Source organism: Dermacentor silvarum, chromosome 6, assembly GCF_013339745.2.
Source record: "Dermacentor silvarum isolate Dsil-2018 chromosome 6, BIME_Dsil_1.4, whole genome shotgun sequence".
NCBI classification, from domain to species: Eukaryota; Metazoa; Arthropoda; class Arachnida; order Ixodida; family Ixodidae; genus Dermacentor; species Dermacentor silvarum.
In genome coordinates this window covers 20,232,868-20,246,272 of record NC_051159.1, presented here as the reverse complement: position 1 = coordinate 20,246,272, position 13,405 = coordinate 20,232,868, and the positions used below count along the sequence as shown (strand labels likewise).

General features: G+C 51.2%; 1 protein-coding gene across 1 annotated transcript in view; it reads right to left on the bottom strand.

Moving 5' to 3' along the window:
• Nucleotides 1-13,405, bottom strand: part of LOC119455318 (collagen alpha-1(I) chain) — a 694,093-nt gene that overhangs the window by 58,821 nt on the left and 621,867 nt on the right. The window contains exons 37-39 of the mRNA XM_037716715.2: nt 12,662-12,769; nt 9,865-10,080; nt 9,116-9,169 (exon numbers count right to left, since the gene is read on the bottom strand). Coding sequence (XP_037572643.2) covers nt 9,116-9,169; nt 9,865-10,080; nt 12,662-12,769 — 378 coding nt within the window. The remainder of the gene's footprint in view (nt 1-9,115; nt 9,170-9,864; nt 10,081-12,661; nt 12,770-13,405) is intronic.

Below are 13,405 nucleotides of genomic sequence, written 5' to 3'. Positions count from 1 at the left end.
TATCGTGATGTTGGCTAATAGCAACCAAAATATCAGGCTCGTAGCAGACGCCCGCCGCCTTGGCGCTGCTTTCGCAGCGGCGAAAGCCCACGGGTCCGGTACAGCAGCGCCGCGGCGCGGTAGTTCACACAAAAAGGTCCTCGCTCCTCCCATGCATTCGCGCGGCGCTTTGGACACTCTCCCATATTCTAGGTCACTCTAACCCGGCGATCTTGCCGCCGCGGGCGTGACCTTTCCCCCTCCCTTCATTCAAATCTGATCCTGCCGCTTGCTGCAGCTGGCCTAGCCCGCCAAGCCGGCCCTCTTTCCTTTTCCAGCTGATCTTGCCGACGCGCTGGTACACGCTGTGGCACATCAGACTCGATGAGCGCGGACACGCGCTGTAAAACGCTGGCGGCGTGTGGAAGCGCCGCTGGAGAAGCCAGCGAAGTGACCTTCGTGCTGTTGTCTATCGCTATCGAGGTAAACAGCGACACCACGTCGAAAGAAACCATCACCTCGTCGTCGTCTAGTGTGACGTCACGAACTTTTTCAATAAAGTCGTAGGAGTTGTTCACATGCGTGGAGCCCTTTCCGATGAGTCGAGAGAGGATCTGGTGCAGGTATCCGGAATAATTTGTAGAGAGGGGAGCGGGTGTAGTCAATGATTGGATGGAGGGGACATTAGGCTTGTGAACTTTCGGCAAGCCATAAAGCGCAGGTGCAGCACCGTTATGGCAGGGAAGCTTATAATACAGAGACTTGTGTTCGGGAGCTACGGAGCAAAACACGTCCGCCAGGAGAGCCTGAAAGTCCCTCTGTACCTTCAAGGTCGGGTCCCGAGTGAGCCGCACGTAAGTGTCCTGGTCGTCAAGCAGAGACAATATCTTGCTTTTGTAGACAGCCGTGTCAATTAGTACCGTTGAATTCCCCTTGTCAGCGGGAAGAACCACGATTCCAGTGTTCGTCTGAAGTCGCTTGACAGCCTTCCGTTCGTCAGCAGAAAGAGGAGAAACGAACTTGCGCCGGTGCAGCCCAGAAAGGACACCAATAGCGCGGGTGCGAGCCTCGTCACGGCGGGGCTGGTCAACTTGGTTAACGGCGCACTCCACAGCACATACAACCTTTTTGACGTCCGGGGCAGGTGCAACATTGAAATTCAGACCTAGCTCCATGACGGAGGCCTCGACAGGGTCGACTCTGTGCGAGGAAAGGTTGTACATCGTAGTTCTTCGGCTGTTCCGCTGGTATGGCCTGGCAATATCCGAAAGTCTGTTAAGTTTGACACTATGCACCAACTCGAACTGACGGGCGCGTACATTGGCTTGAAAACTGGCGTGTAACTGGATGCTTGCAAAATGGTCCGGGTAGTTGTCCTCCAGGCGGCGTCGCGCAAAAAACGCCTCGTTTTCAAGTTTTCTGATGGCGTCACGGCAGTCCAGTATTCTCGCCTGTAGCAACAGTCTCTCTGTCTTGGCGACAACGCTGTAGCCAAACTTGGAAGGTACTGTCCTTTTGAGGTGCAAAGAGCGCGGGATGAGGCCCCGTGCTTTGCAGGCTAGGTTGAACTCCAGGTGTCCACGAAACGCAGCACTGCGGGTTGTGAGGGAAACATAACGGCGAATTTCGGTGACTACAGATTGGCCATACGCCCGGCGAAGGTTGATGAAGTCGAGGGTTCGACGGAAGCCCCGTCAGGCCGGGATGAAACATGAAACAATAAAACGACAGAACACCGACCAAAAGAAAAGCTAAAAAATTACAAATTGAATAAAAGACGTTTCAGCTTCGCTACGGAAGCCTTGTTCACAATGGGGTGAAGGAAAATTCGTGGAAGCTAATGTATTCTTCAGCACGTGACGCAAACAGCGCGTGCACGACGGAAGGAGGGTTCCCTCACTTAGATTGAGCGTGTGACGTGTTTCTTGTATTTCCAACGACTCCAGATAGAGCCGTGATTTCAAGTTTCTTTCTTGGGCGATAATTCTTGACTTTTCCCAGCCAATCTTGTGGCCCGTTGCATCTGTATGCTCGGCAAGGGCATTCGAAACTGTTCGTTTCTTTTCAACATCGTTCTGATGCTGCCTCAGTCTCTGTCCAAAGTTGCCCGATTCACCGATGTTTGCGTAGTCGCAATCTGCGCCGGGTATCTTGTAGACCACGCCAGGAAACAATTCTCTCGGAAGCTTGTCCTTACCGCCCACGAGTGCGTGCCTCAGGTTACACACAGGCACGTGTCACTTGACGTGACCATGACGTCACAAGATATATATATTGTAGTGAAGAGGAATACCCGGCGCTGTATAGCCACATCGCCAGTCGTCCGGGAGGCGCGAGCTCGAGATTGCCTGAGCTGTTCTGCTTGAGACACGCTGCCTGCTGTTCTCTTGTCCTGTATTCATATTATATTCTCCATCCTGGCGACTCATGGTGAACATGGAATCCTTGGGTCGTAATACGGCTTCAGGCGTTGTACGTGGACGGTTTCACGCCCACGACAGCGTTGGTCCGTAGGTGGCGTGACAGGCTCGACAATATAGTTCACAGGCGATGTCTGTGCTACAGCACGGTAGGGTCCTCGATATTTGGAAACACGCTTGGATGAGAGTCCAGCAGGAATGGCAGGAACCCAAAGCCACACAAGGGAGTCCGGAAGAAAGTGACAATGCTGGTGATCATCGTCACGTCGAGATTTTTGTTGCCATTGGTCGACGGCTGTAAAAGAACGGGCGAGCTGAAGACATTCCTCTGCGCGGCAGGCAGCTTCAGAGATTGGCGTACATTCGGTTGAGTCGGGTCTGTACGGAAGAATGGTGTCGAGGGTAGTCGAAGGTTCGCGGCCATATAAGAGGAAGAATGGGGAGAAGTTTGTGGTCGCCTATGGTGCAGTGTTGTAGGCGAACGTGATGAATGGCAAAATGAGGTCCCAATCAGTGTGATCAGAGGCGACGTATTTGGAGAGCATGTCGCCAAGGGTGCGGTTAAATCTTTCCGTCAAACCATTAGTTTGAGGATGGTAGGCGGTGGTGATGGGATGAACGATGCGACATTCAGCAAGGAGCGCGTTTACGACTTCAGAGAGGAAGACACGTCCTCTATTACTCAAAAGTTCGCGAAGTGCACCATGACGGAGAAAAGACATTTTCAAGAGGAAGGATGCTATTTCACGAGCGGTGGCAGCAGGCAGAGCGGCTGTTTCTGCGTAGCGCGTCAAATCGTCGACGGCGACGACTATCCAGCGGTTTCCGGAAGCCGTGCCCGGAAGGGGTCCATACAGGTCAATGCCAATGCGATCGAAGGGCCTGGCCGGACACGAGATTGGCTGGAGCGGACCAGAGTCATTCTGAGCAGGAACTTTGCGGCGGTGGCACTGAGGGCACGACCGAATGTACTTGCACACAAAGGTCTACATGCCACGCCAATAAAACCTGGAGCGAAGCCGGGTGTACGTCTTGAAGACACCCGCATGTGCACACTGCGGGTCAGTCTTGAAGGCAGAACATATTTCACCACAAAGATGTCGAGGTATGACCAGCAACCACTTGAGGACGTCAGAGGCGCAATTCCGGCGATAGAGAAGTCCATCCCGAATTTCGAAGTGAGATGCTTGATGGCGCAAAGCTCGAGAAGGTGGAGGAACAGTCGAAGGGTTTGAAAGGAAGCGGATAACAGCACTAATCCAGGCATCCTTGCGTTGCTCCGAAGCCATGTCGCAGCCTGCTGGGAACGAAAGCACCTGGTCAACGGCAGAGAGGCAGCTATCGCTTTCGGTTGACACAGGCGAACTGGAAAGCGCGTCGGCATCGGTGTGGCGGCGGCTAGACCTGTAGAAAACGCGCACGTCGAAATCTTGCAACCGCAAAGCCCAGCGAGCTAATCGACCTGAGGGGTCCTTCAACGTGGACAGCCAACAAAGTGCATGGTGATCTGTAATCACGTCAAAGGGGCGGCCATAAAGGTAGGGTCGAAATTTACCAAGTGCCCAGATTATGGCCAAACACTCCTTCTCCGTAACGGAATAATTCTTCTCGGCTTTGGTGAGGGTGCGGCTTGCGTATGCAACGACGTACTCGTCGAATCCAGATTTGCGCTGCGCGAGCACAGCGCCGAGTCCAACACCGCTGGCGTCGGTGTGTACTTCGGTGGGAGCTGTCGGGTCGAAGTGACGCAGTATAGGCGGCGAGGTCAGTAGACGACTTAACTCTTGGAAGGCATCGTCACAAGCGGACGACCAGGCGTAATCATTCGAGTCGCTCCGTAGAAGCTGATTCAAGCGAGCGGTGATGGACGCAAAATTCCGAATGAAGTGGCGAAAGTAAGAATACAGGCCAAGGAAGCTGCGAAGTTCTCGTACGGAGGAAGGTTTGGGAAAATCAGCAACTGCACGGAGCTTCGCGGCGTCAGGAAGAATACCGTGTTTAGATACCACGTGGCGAAGGATGGTAAGCTGACTTGCGCCAAAGTGGCATTTCTTCAGGTTAAGCTGAAGGCCGGCGGAAGTTAGGCACCGTAACACTTCCTCCAGCCTACAGAGATGGGTGGGAAAATCGGGCGAAAAAAACCCCACGTCATCTAAGTAGCACAGGCACATTTTCCACTTGAGATCACGCAAAAGGTTGTCCATCATATGCTCAATTGTTGCGGGGGCGTTGCAAAGCCCAAAAGGCATAACATGAAATTCATATAGGCCATCCGGTGTTACAAAGGCCGGTTTAGGTTGGTCTTCGGGTGCCATGGGGACTTGCCAATAGCCGCTGCGTAAGTCTATAGAAGAGAAGAACTCCGCGCCTTGGAGACAGTCAAGGGCGTCGTCAATTCTCGGAAGAGGGTAAACATCTTTACGAGTTATTTTGTTAAGACGACGGTAATCGACACAGAATCGAATCGACCCATCCTTCTTCTTAACAAGAACAACGGGAGATGCCCAGGGACTATCCGAAAGCGGAATGACGCCGCGCTTGAGTATGTCAGCTACTTGGTCATCGATAACACGGCGCTCTGTCGCGGATACACGATATGGTATTTGTCGCAGTGGCGCACTAGTACCTGTGTCGATGCGATGACAAACAGTTGACGTGCGGCCCAAGGGAACATGCTGGCAGTCGAAAGACGAACGGAACTTGTCGAGAAGATGTAGAAGCTGGGCGCGTTGGGAAACAGTCAACGTGTCGGCGATGGGGCCATGTAAAACATCAGGCGAAGTCGGCTCCTGCACGGCGTTACAGGTCACTCCGGCGACCTCATGAGTGGCGATGGAACCAGTTGGCATGTCAATGATGGCAGCAGGGTCGACACACTGGACGCGGCCAACGCACTCCCCACGAAGCAACGTGAGAGGACAGGACCATCGGTTGGCGACGAGCAGTCTGCTGACGCCGGCATGAACGTCCAAAAGAGCGAAAGGCAGCGGGGAACATTTGCGACGAGCGAAAATGGCAGATGACGTAAAAAGTGGGCTGGCACCATCAACAATGTTGCATGACACTGTGGCAAGGGCAGATGAGTGCGGTGGAATTGTAACGTCTTCGGCAACAAATACTTTATCTTCAGGTTCACAAGCGTCAAGGAGTGGGGCATGACACAGCGTTTAAAATTCCACTTCAGCACGAGAACAGTCGATGACGGCCTTATTAGCGGAAAGGAAGTCCCAGCCCAAAATAAGATCGTGGGAACAAGAACACAACACCAAAAATTCGACGATGTAGAGGAGGCCGTTGATCACAACGCGAGCAGTACACGCAGCTGCAGGCGTGATGCAGTCGGCGCTTGCAGTACCAAGTAATACGGCAAAGTTTGGCACTAATAACTGAAACTGCGGCACCAGTGTCAACGAGAGCGAGCGCAGCGACGCCGTCCACATATACGTCAATAACATTAGTCGGAGAAGAGAGAGGCCTTGGTCTGTTCGTGGGTGACGCAGTTCTTGCCTCAGGAACTGCGACGATTAGTTTTTTCGTTCAGGCGTAGGACGACGACGCATCGGCGAAAGCGAGCGGCGTCGAGGTGATGGCCAACGGCGGTCAACAAGAGGGCGGTGGTCGGAACAGGAAGACATCGGGCCAGGGTTCTGAGACGGGGAGGATGACGGGTATGGGGAAACGTACGTGGTTCGGTGTCGAAGCGACGGCGGTAGGATGGTGCGCGGCGACGGCAAAATCGTGCAATGTGGCCAGGTAGACCACACTCAAAACATATTGGCCGGTTGTCAGGAGTGCGCCATTGTCCACTGCTGTGTGGGTACCACGGCTGAACGAATTGAGGAGCTGGACGCAGTGGCACGGCTGATGGGAATGGCGCAAAGGCCTGAGGTGGCGGCCATGCGAGAGCCTCGGCATTGCTGAGAGGTGCAGTCACCTCGGGAAAAGCAACGGGAGTTGGCACCGGTGGAGTCTCGCGGGCAGAAGGGAGAGCGGCGCAAACTTGATCGTGGAGGACACGGCGAAGGTTGGCCAGCAAAGGTGAGGGTGGTGGCGTGGTTGAGGACAGCAGCGAAAGCTGACGAGCGACCTCAGCACGGACGAACTCTTTTATCTGGAAAAACAGGGAGTCTATTTCAGGAGCCGCGGCCACGCTCGCGAGGATTTCATCGGACACAGGTGGGCGCCGTGTGAGAAGACGCTGTCTGCAGAGCTCGTCGAAACTCTGGCAAAGCTCAATGACCTGAGAAACAGTGCCTGGGTTTTTGGACAGCAGCATATGAAAGGCATCGTCGGAAATGCCCTTCATGGTGGGACGTACCTTGTCCGCCTCCGCCATCGTCGGGTTGACACGCCGGCAGAGGTCGACGATGTCCTCAATGTAGCTGGTGAACGTTTCACCAGTTTGCTGGGATCGGCTTCGTAGGCGTTGTTCAGCGCGAAGCTTGCGCACGCCAGGGCAACCGAAAACGTCCGCGATGCTGGTTTTGAAGCTAGCCCACGTGCGGAGATCGGCTTCGTGGCTTTTGAACCAGAGCTTGGTGACGCCCGATAAATAGAAGATCGCGTTGCTGAGCTTGAAGGGATCGTCCCATTTGTTGGTGTTGCTGGCGCGTTCGTACGATTCCAGCAAATCTTCAACGTCTTTCTCATCGGTGCCGCTGAAGATGTCAGGATCCCGCTGACGCTGGGCACCGGCACATATGATGGCTGGAGTAACTGGTGGGGATGTCGGGCTGGGGTCGTCAGGCATGACGGACGGAAGAGTTCGGGTGCGGGGTCGTCAGGCATGACGGACGGAAGAGTTCGGGTGCGTAATTCCAGGTTGGGGGAAAACCGCAAAACCTCCACCAGAATCTAATATGAATACAGGACAAGAGAACAGCTGGCAGCGTGTCTCAAAAAGAACAGCTCAGGCAATCTCGAGCTCGCGCCTCCCGGACGACTGGCGATGTGGCTGCAGCGCATATATATATAGCTTAAGACGCCAACAAACAACGACACCAAGGACAACACAGGGGAAATTACTAGTACTAAGTGAAATAATGCAATCATAAAAAATCATGGAAATGAACATAGATGAAAAAACAACTTGCCGCAGGCGGGGGACGATCCCACGTCATCGTATTACGCATGCGCTGCTCTTGCCAATTGAGCTACCGTGGTGTCGTTTTCCCAACCAATTTTGTCATGTCTAGTAAGACCGGCGGAGAAGTTGTAAATCTATGGGTGGTTACCTAGTCCCGTTAGTTATATCCGGTCTATTTAATTTCCTTAATGAGCTCAATAGCAGGGCAAGAGTGCTAAAATTCGCGCTGCGCCCGCGCTCGAGTTAGAAGATGGCGGTTACGGCTATTTAGTATTTCACTACGTTTTCTAGGCATTAGCGCTACGCAGAGTGAGTGAAGTAAAAATTCACAGGCCTGCGCGGCACGCACAGCACAGTCACAGCGTAAGCTGGTGGAGCGGCTCAAGAGTAGCTCCAATTTGGGCACCACGCATTACAGGGCCTTCGCGGCAGTCTCTTCGCCTCGTTTTGACAAGAACGATCTGAACTGTCTGCCCGGCGTCGACGGCGAGCTGCGGCTTGTAATGCTTTCTGCACAGCAGTCTGCTGAGCCCGATCAAGCCTTAGAACTGCAACTTACATATCGGACATGTCGCTTTTGCAGGCACCTTAACTAGATGGCGCCACCACACTGGCGGACGCTCGGCAGCTCGGGAGCGCGTTGATTGCGCGCCTCGTCTGAATCGCATATATCGTCGTCTGCGCCTGCAGACGCTGCGTTTGCAGGCATCTTACCTAGATGGCGCCACCATACTGGCAGAGGCTCAAGTCGTCTCCCCCTGCGTGCTTGCCTTATATATGGGTATTTTCCGCTCCCGATAGCAAGCGCTTGCGTGGCTCAGTGGTAGAGTATCCGGCTTCCATGCAGTGGGCGCGGGTTTATTGCCGGCGGGAATCGGGTACTTTTTAGCGTTTCCGGCGATAGCGGTTACGCGGCGGACGCCGGCGGCGGCATCATCGCGACCCGAAACGGCTATCGGAATGAGCCCATGAGAGCTTACGCTGTAAAATAGGCGAAACTGCAGACAAGCGGCCATACTTTTTACCGTTTATCAGGTGACGCCCATGAATCGATTAAATACTCAATGAATACTCAGTATCAAGGCAAGTGAACGAACAATAAGTGACTTGCTTTCGTACTGAATTCACAGACAATAAATAATTAACACGCAATATACAATTGGAAGTTTGGCGCACCGCATCTCCGGTTTCTTCTTTCTTTCTGTCCCTCATTATGCCTTGCGCTCTTGTCAAGAAAATGTTATTTATTCGAAACAAACTTGTCTTTTCTGTCAGCTTCGTGGGCAGCTTTGTTGGCACTCATTTTGACAATGTAATTCCCTCTCAGTAGGCACACGGAAGTGTTCTCGTATTTGACAATTGAATGGCGGTGGGATACTGTTATCTCACAACAACTATGCGTTGGGGCTGTGACAGAGCTGACAGGAGAGATTGCTGAGCAGTCTTTAAACCGAACATTGAAATCCATCAGTTAAGTAACTGCTGATTCGCCTTACACACGTTAACTGAAAAGTATAACTTCTGCCAAGATATGCGACGTACTGGAATCGTTGTACGAAACCTGCAAAGAATGATCTCAACGGATCGTATTGTTTATAAATCCACTACACTGTCGCGGTATGCAACTCACCGGTGCTCCAGGGGGCCCAGGGTTTCCGATAGGTCCCTTGATCCCCGGTGGTCCCTGTGCTCAAGCATGATAGAAACAATGTAAAGTTGCGTTAAATAAATTCTATGTATGGTTTTTACAACTAGAAATTGTATACCTGTTTGTACCTTATAAAAAGAATACAATATTACTTAGTTCTTTTCTAACATCCTCAATGTCTGTTTTTCCCACGGGCCCTTCATTATTAACATTCCTGCCATAGCATAAAAAATCTTACGAATGTTAGAGGTTATGGTGTAAGTAACCAGATCTCTTCTATGCTCTAAAACCAAATTGCCTTTTTTGCTATCTTTAAGCCAGATTCGCTAAAACAAAGGATAGCGTAGCCGCCATGGTGGCCTTTAGGTTACAGAAGATTCAGCAGTTTTTGGCAAAAAATAGTGCTGAGATTAGATGTACATCATCCGAGCAAAGGTAGGGTCTACTGCAAAATCTATAACAGGTCATGGAACCTTTTGTACTTAGAGGTTATTACTGATGTCGTTTCTTTCCAAAGAGGATTCTTTAACATAACTTTTCAAGTACACACATCCTAGAGTGGACGCACAACAGTAAAAGCGGTGCTCTTGTCCGAGATACTTATACAAGGTACTCACGGAAGCGGGGATCGCCGAGCAACGTAACAATGCGCGAATCGGGAGAACCGCCTTCCGATCACAGGTAGCATAGGATTAACAAGATCTACTGACGCGTGTACGCATAAGGCTCACCGCTGATCCCGGCAAGCCCTGTAGCCCGACCAGCCCCCGGTGACCTTTGGATCCCCTTTCTCCAGCAGCGCCTCGGTCGCCCTTGAAACCCTGTGGGCCAGGCGCCCCCTGTGGCCCTCTCTGGCCCTGTGGGCCGCGAACACCGGGCGGACCGGCTTCGCCACGTTCGCCACGTTCTCCAGTTGCACCCGTTGGGCCTGGACTGCCCGGCGGACCCTGCATACCACATACAACTAGCCTGTATTCACTTGTTTCCCGTAAATGAGCGGAAACAATTACATTATGTGTATCAATAACTTGTGCTCTCTTAAAGCCTACGCTCACGTGTACTTACAAAGTCGAAGTCAGTCACCTTTGTTTCCAACATCAGACTTGCACGACAGTGATGTCGAGATGTCGAAATAATGTATAATACCGCAAAAATAATGCCAATAGCGGCGACTGAACATAAAGGCCCGTACCGATAAGAGGTGAACGAATAGATGCTGGCGAAAAAAAAAGTATGTGGCAAGAACACAAACTACGCGGGATACACGAGGAGCCCAAAAAATGTTAAAAGGCATGCGGAGAAATTTTGCGCGGTGCTTTAAATGAATAAAATGGAGCGTGCACACTTCGATGATATTTTTTTTTCCAATAAGCTCTGTTACTTTACATTGTGCCTTCTTTTTATCTACAGAACGTTTGTCAACGATGAAAATTCCTCCACCAGTTGACAGTGATGAGAAAGAGCACATTATTATGGTTTTATGCATTGTATATTGCTTTACATCATTGTCGGTTCAAGACCCAAACAAATTTTTATTGTTTTTTTGCACCCTGTGATATTAAATTATTCCTGGTATATCTCGATTACTTGACCTTAGGGCTTAACACATAGATGGAATGCGGAAAGCGCATTGCAGTTGTGTGCGCTGTACATCCAGCTACGCAATAAGGTGTGTATATTAGCTTCTCAGCTGGCTCTCGGTTGCGCAAATTCTTTCATTCCTAAAAGAAAACTTGATGCGCTTGAGTAGCTTTTCTTATTATTGCGATAGCAATTATATGGACACTTCAACCGGATTTCTGCCGTCGGCGTCGCCGTCGCCTTGAGGTTCCCTATAGATAAAATCTTCGCCGCGCGCCGTATGCCCGAGCGGAAGCGTGCGGGGACGCGCGCTGTCACGGAGAGCTAACGCACTCATCTCCCACGCGCAAGCAAGGAAGCGGGAAGCCAGCGCCGGAGGGAGCGGCGGGGGGGGGGGGGGGGGGGGGGCGCACTTCTACTCTGCCAACAACCGCGCTCGTCACTCCGCCCGCACCGTCTCTTATCTCCCCACGGCTCTGACCTTTATGCGCCGTGCATTTGCCGCTCAGTTTCCGTTGAAGCGATAGACCGCACGTACCTTCGCCCGCTGCGGCGTATGCTTGCTGCCAGCGTTTTCACAGTCGTTGTCTGCAGTCATTCAGTGTGATCTATTCGTGTTTGTTTGTGCGCGCTCACAGCACGCTTGTTCATTCAGTTAGTAATAGTCGGGCCACATTTTCCAACGCACGCTACACATGCAATGCTGCCCGGATCGGCAGTGCAGCGCTACAGGTGTGTCCCTTCGCATGCGCTGCCCACGGTAAGCGCTTCTCATCAACACCACCGTTTCACACGCGCCTTCTCGTGGTCATCGAGTCTCTCTTCATGTCGGTCTACTTACGCCGCAGCACACCTGCTTACTTAATCAGCTCATGTTTACTACAATTCATATTGCTACCAAAGCCGCTCACCTTACTTCGTATGACATTGCTGTGTTGCTATCGCATTCATTGCTTCGCCCTTAGGGCGAAACTGTGACATTTTTTTAAAGGGCAGATCATGTCTTTCAACCTGGAAAATTGAATGGAGTCAGAGAGAAAAAGAGGTAGCTCAGAGACTTAACGTTTAACAAAACACAAGGGACAAAGAGACAACAGGACGATGTGAGCGCTCTCTCACCACTGAAATTTTATTGACATCTACCCACAACATATGCTGAAACAGAAGCGAAAATGTAAAGAAAAGCAAACAACAAAACATCGCATAGAGCAGCTAAAACTGAGACACAACGTAGCGAAAGGGCAGGAAAATCATACGTGAAACACTCTGAACGGGCCCGCCCTGCCTATAACGATTTATCAATGTAATTATATTTTGTATGGTGTAAAGTGAGCGATTCTTGGCTTACGTATGCACTTTTATTATTTTAACAAAAAAATGCGTGTATTAGCTCACGGTCATAAATTTTTTTTTCTATTTTCAACAAACTTGTGCCCTCGATATCGACGCAGTGGATGTCACAACAATTCAATCTTCCCATGTATATGGATGCGGATGTAAGCTAAACCACAATGTGGAGAAGTGGCCTTGGTTGCGAGAGAAAAGAAGAACGCGGCGATAAGAAAACAGTTCACTGAACCAAGTGAATTTGGGCACGATTTGAGTAAGGTGAAGACTGGTTGTGACAAGAAAGCATTAGGAATTCCAGGAGGGTCCTTCTAGTTCAGCGGCACTGCAAGGTCAAAATGCAATATCCCTCTGCTCAAGATAGGAGTGTTTAAGGGGAATGCTTTACTGAGATACGCCGGTACCCTGACAACTTACGTGGTAGAAAATACACCCAACTAGGGTACTATTATCTGTTTTTACAGATAAATTGTCGACGGCGCTGTGAAACAAGCTCTCGTGCTGCCTTATTTCTTGAGAACTACATTCGAAGAACAGGGCGTTCAGCTCGCACCATACTTGGGTCGAACGATCACACAAAAGTGTGACAGAGCTGGGTACCTGCAAACCTTGGATGCCCGGTGGCCCTGGTTGTCCCGGTGGCCCAACGGGTCCTTTGTCGCCAGGCCGTCCTTGGAGACCTGAAGGACCTTCCTTGCCTGGTTGGCCCTGCACAATTACACCGCAAAGCACTACACTGGAAACCTAGCATGTGACATCTCATGTCACTGTTCAACGATCCGCGAGAGGTTTTGCGACTCTTCTGTTTACACAGGTCTGCCGGCGCCAGCGATGTTTCGTGATGAGTCGCTCTAGTGTGACACATTAGAGTGCTCATGATATACCACAGCTATCCACAGCTATCCGCAAGATAGGGGTGTGAGGTATTACCTTAGCATCGGGCATTCCTAGATTTTTGCATATTTGCGTGTTTCATTGAATTCAAGGAAGTGCTCAGGTCAGAGGGGCCCATCAGGTTGGCTCGCTGGCTGTGTCGCTACATTATTCCCTAACCGCCAACTATTCACCATGCAAGTGTTTATCGAGGCTGTCATCCTGATGTATTTTCATTGGCTTATCCTCCTCACTCCATCGTGCACGCTACCTGTGTACACACTGTCCCCTCTCGTCAATGATGATCCTGCACCGATTGCGACGCACTTCTCCGCCGCCAACGTCAACGCTTCTACTTGGCTGCCAGTACCGTCTTCCTTGTCCTTGGTCCTTGATCAAGGACCATGGGCTTCGACATCATCATTCACAGCAGGTATAAAACGATCGCATCTGTGAGCCTTGCATTGTGGG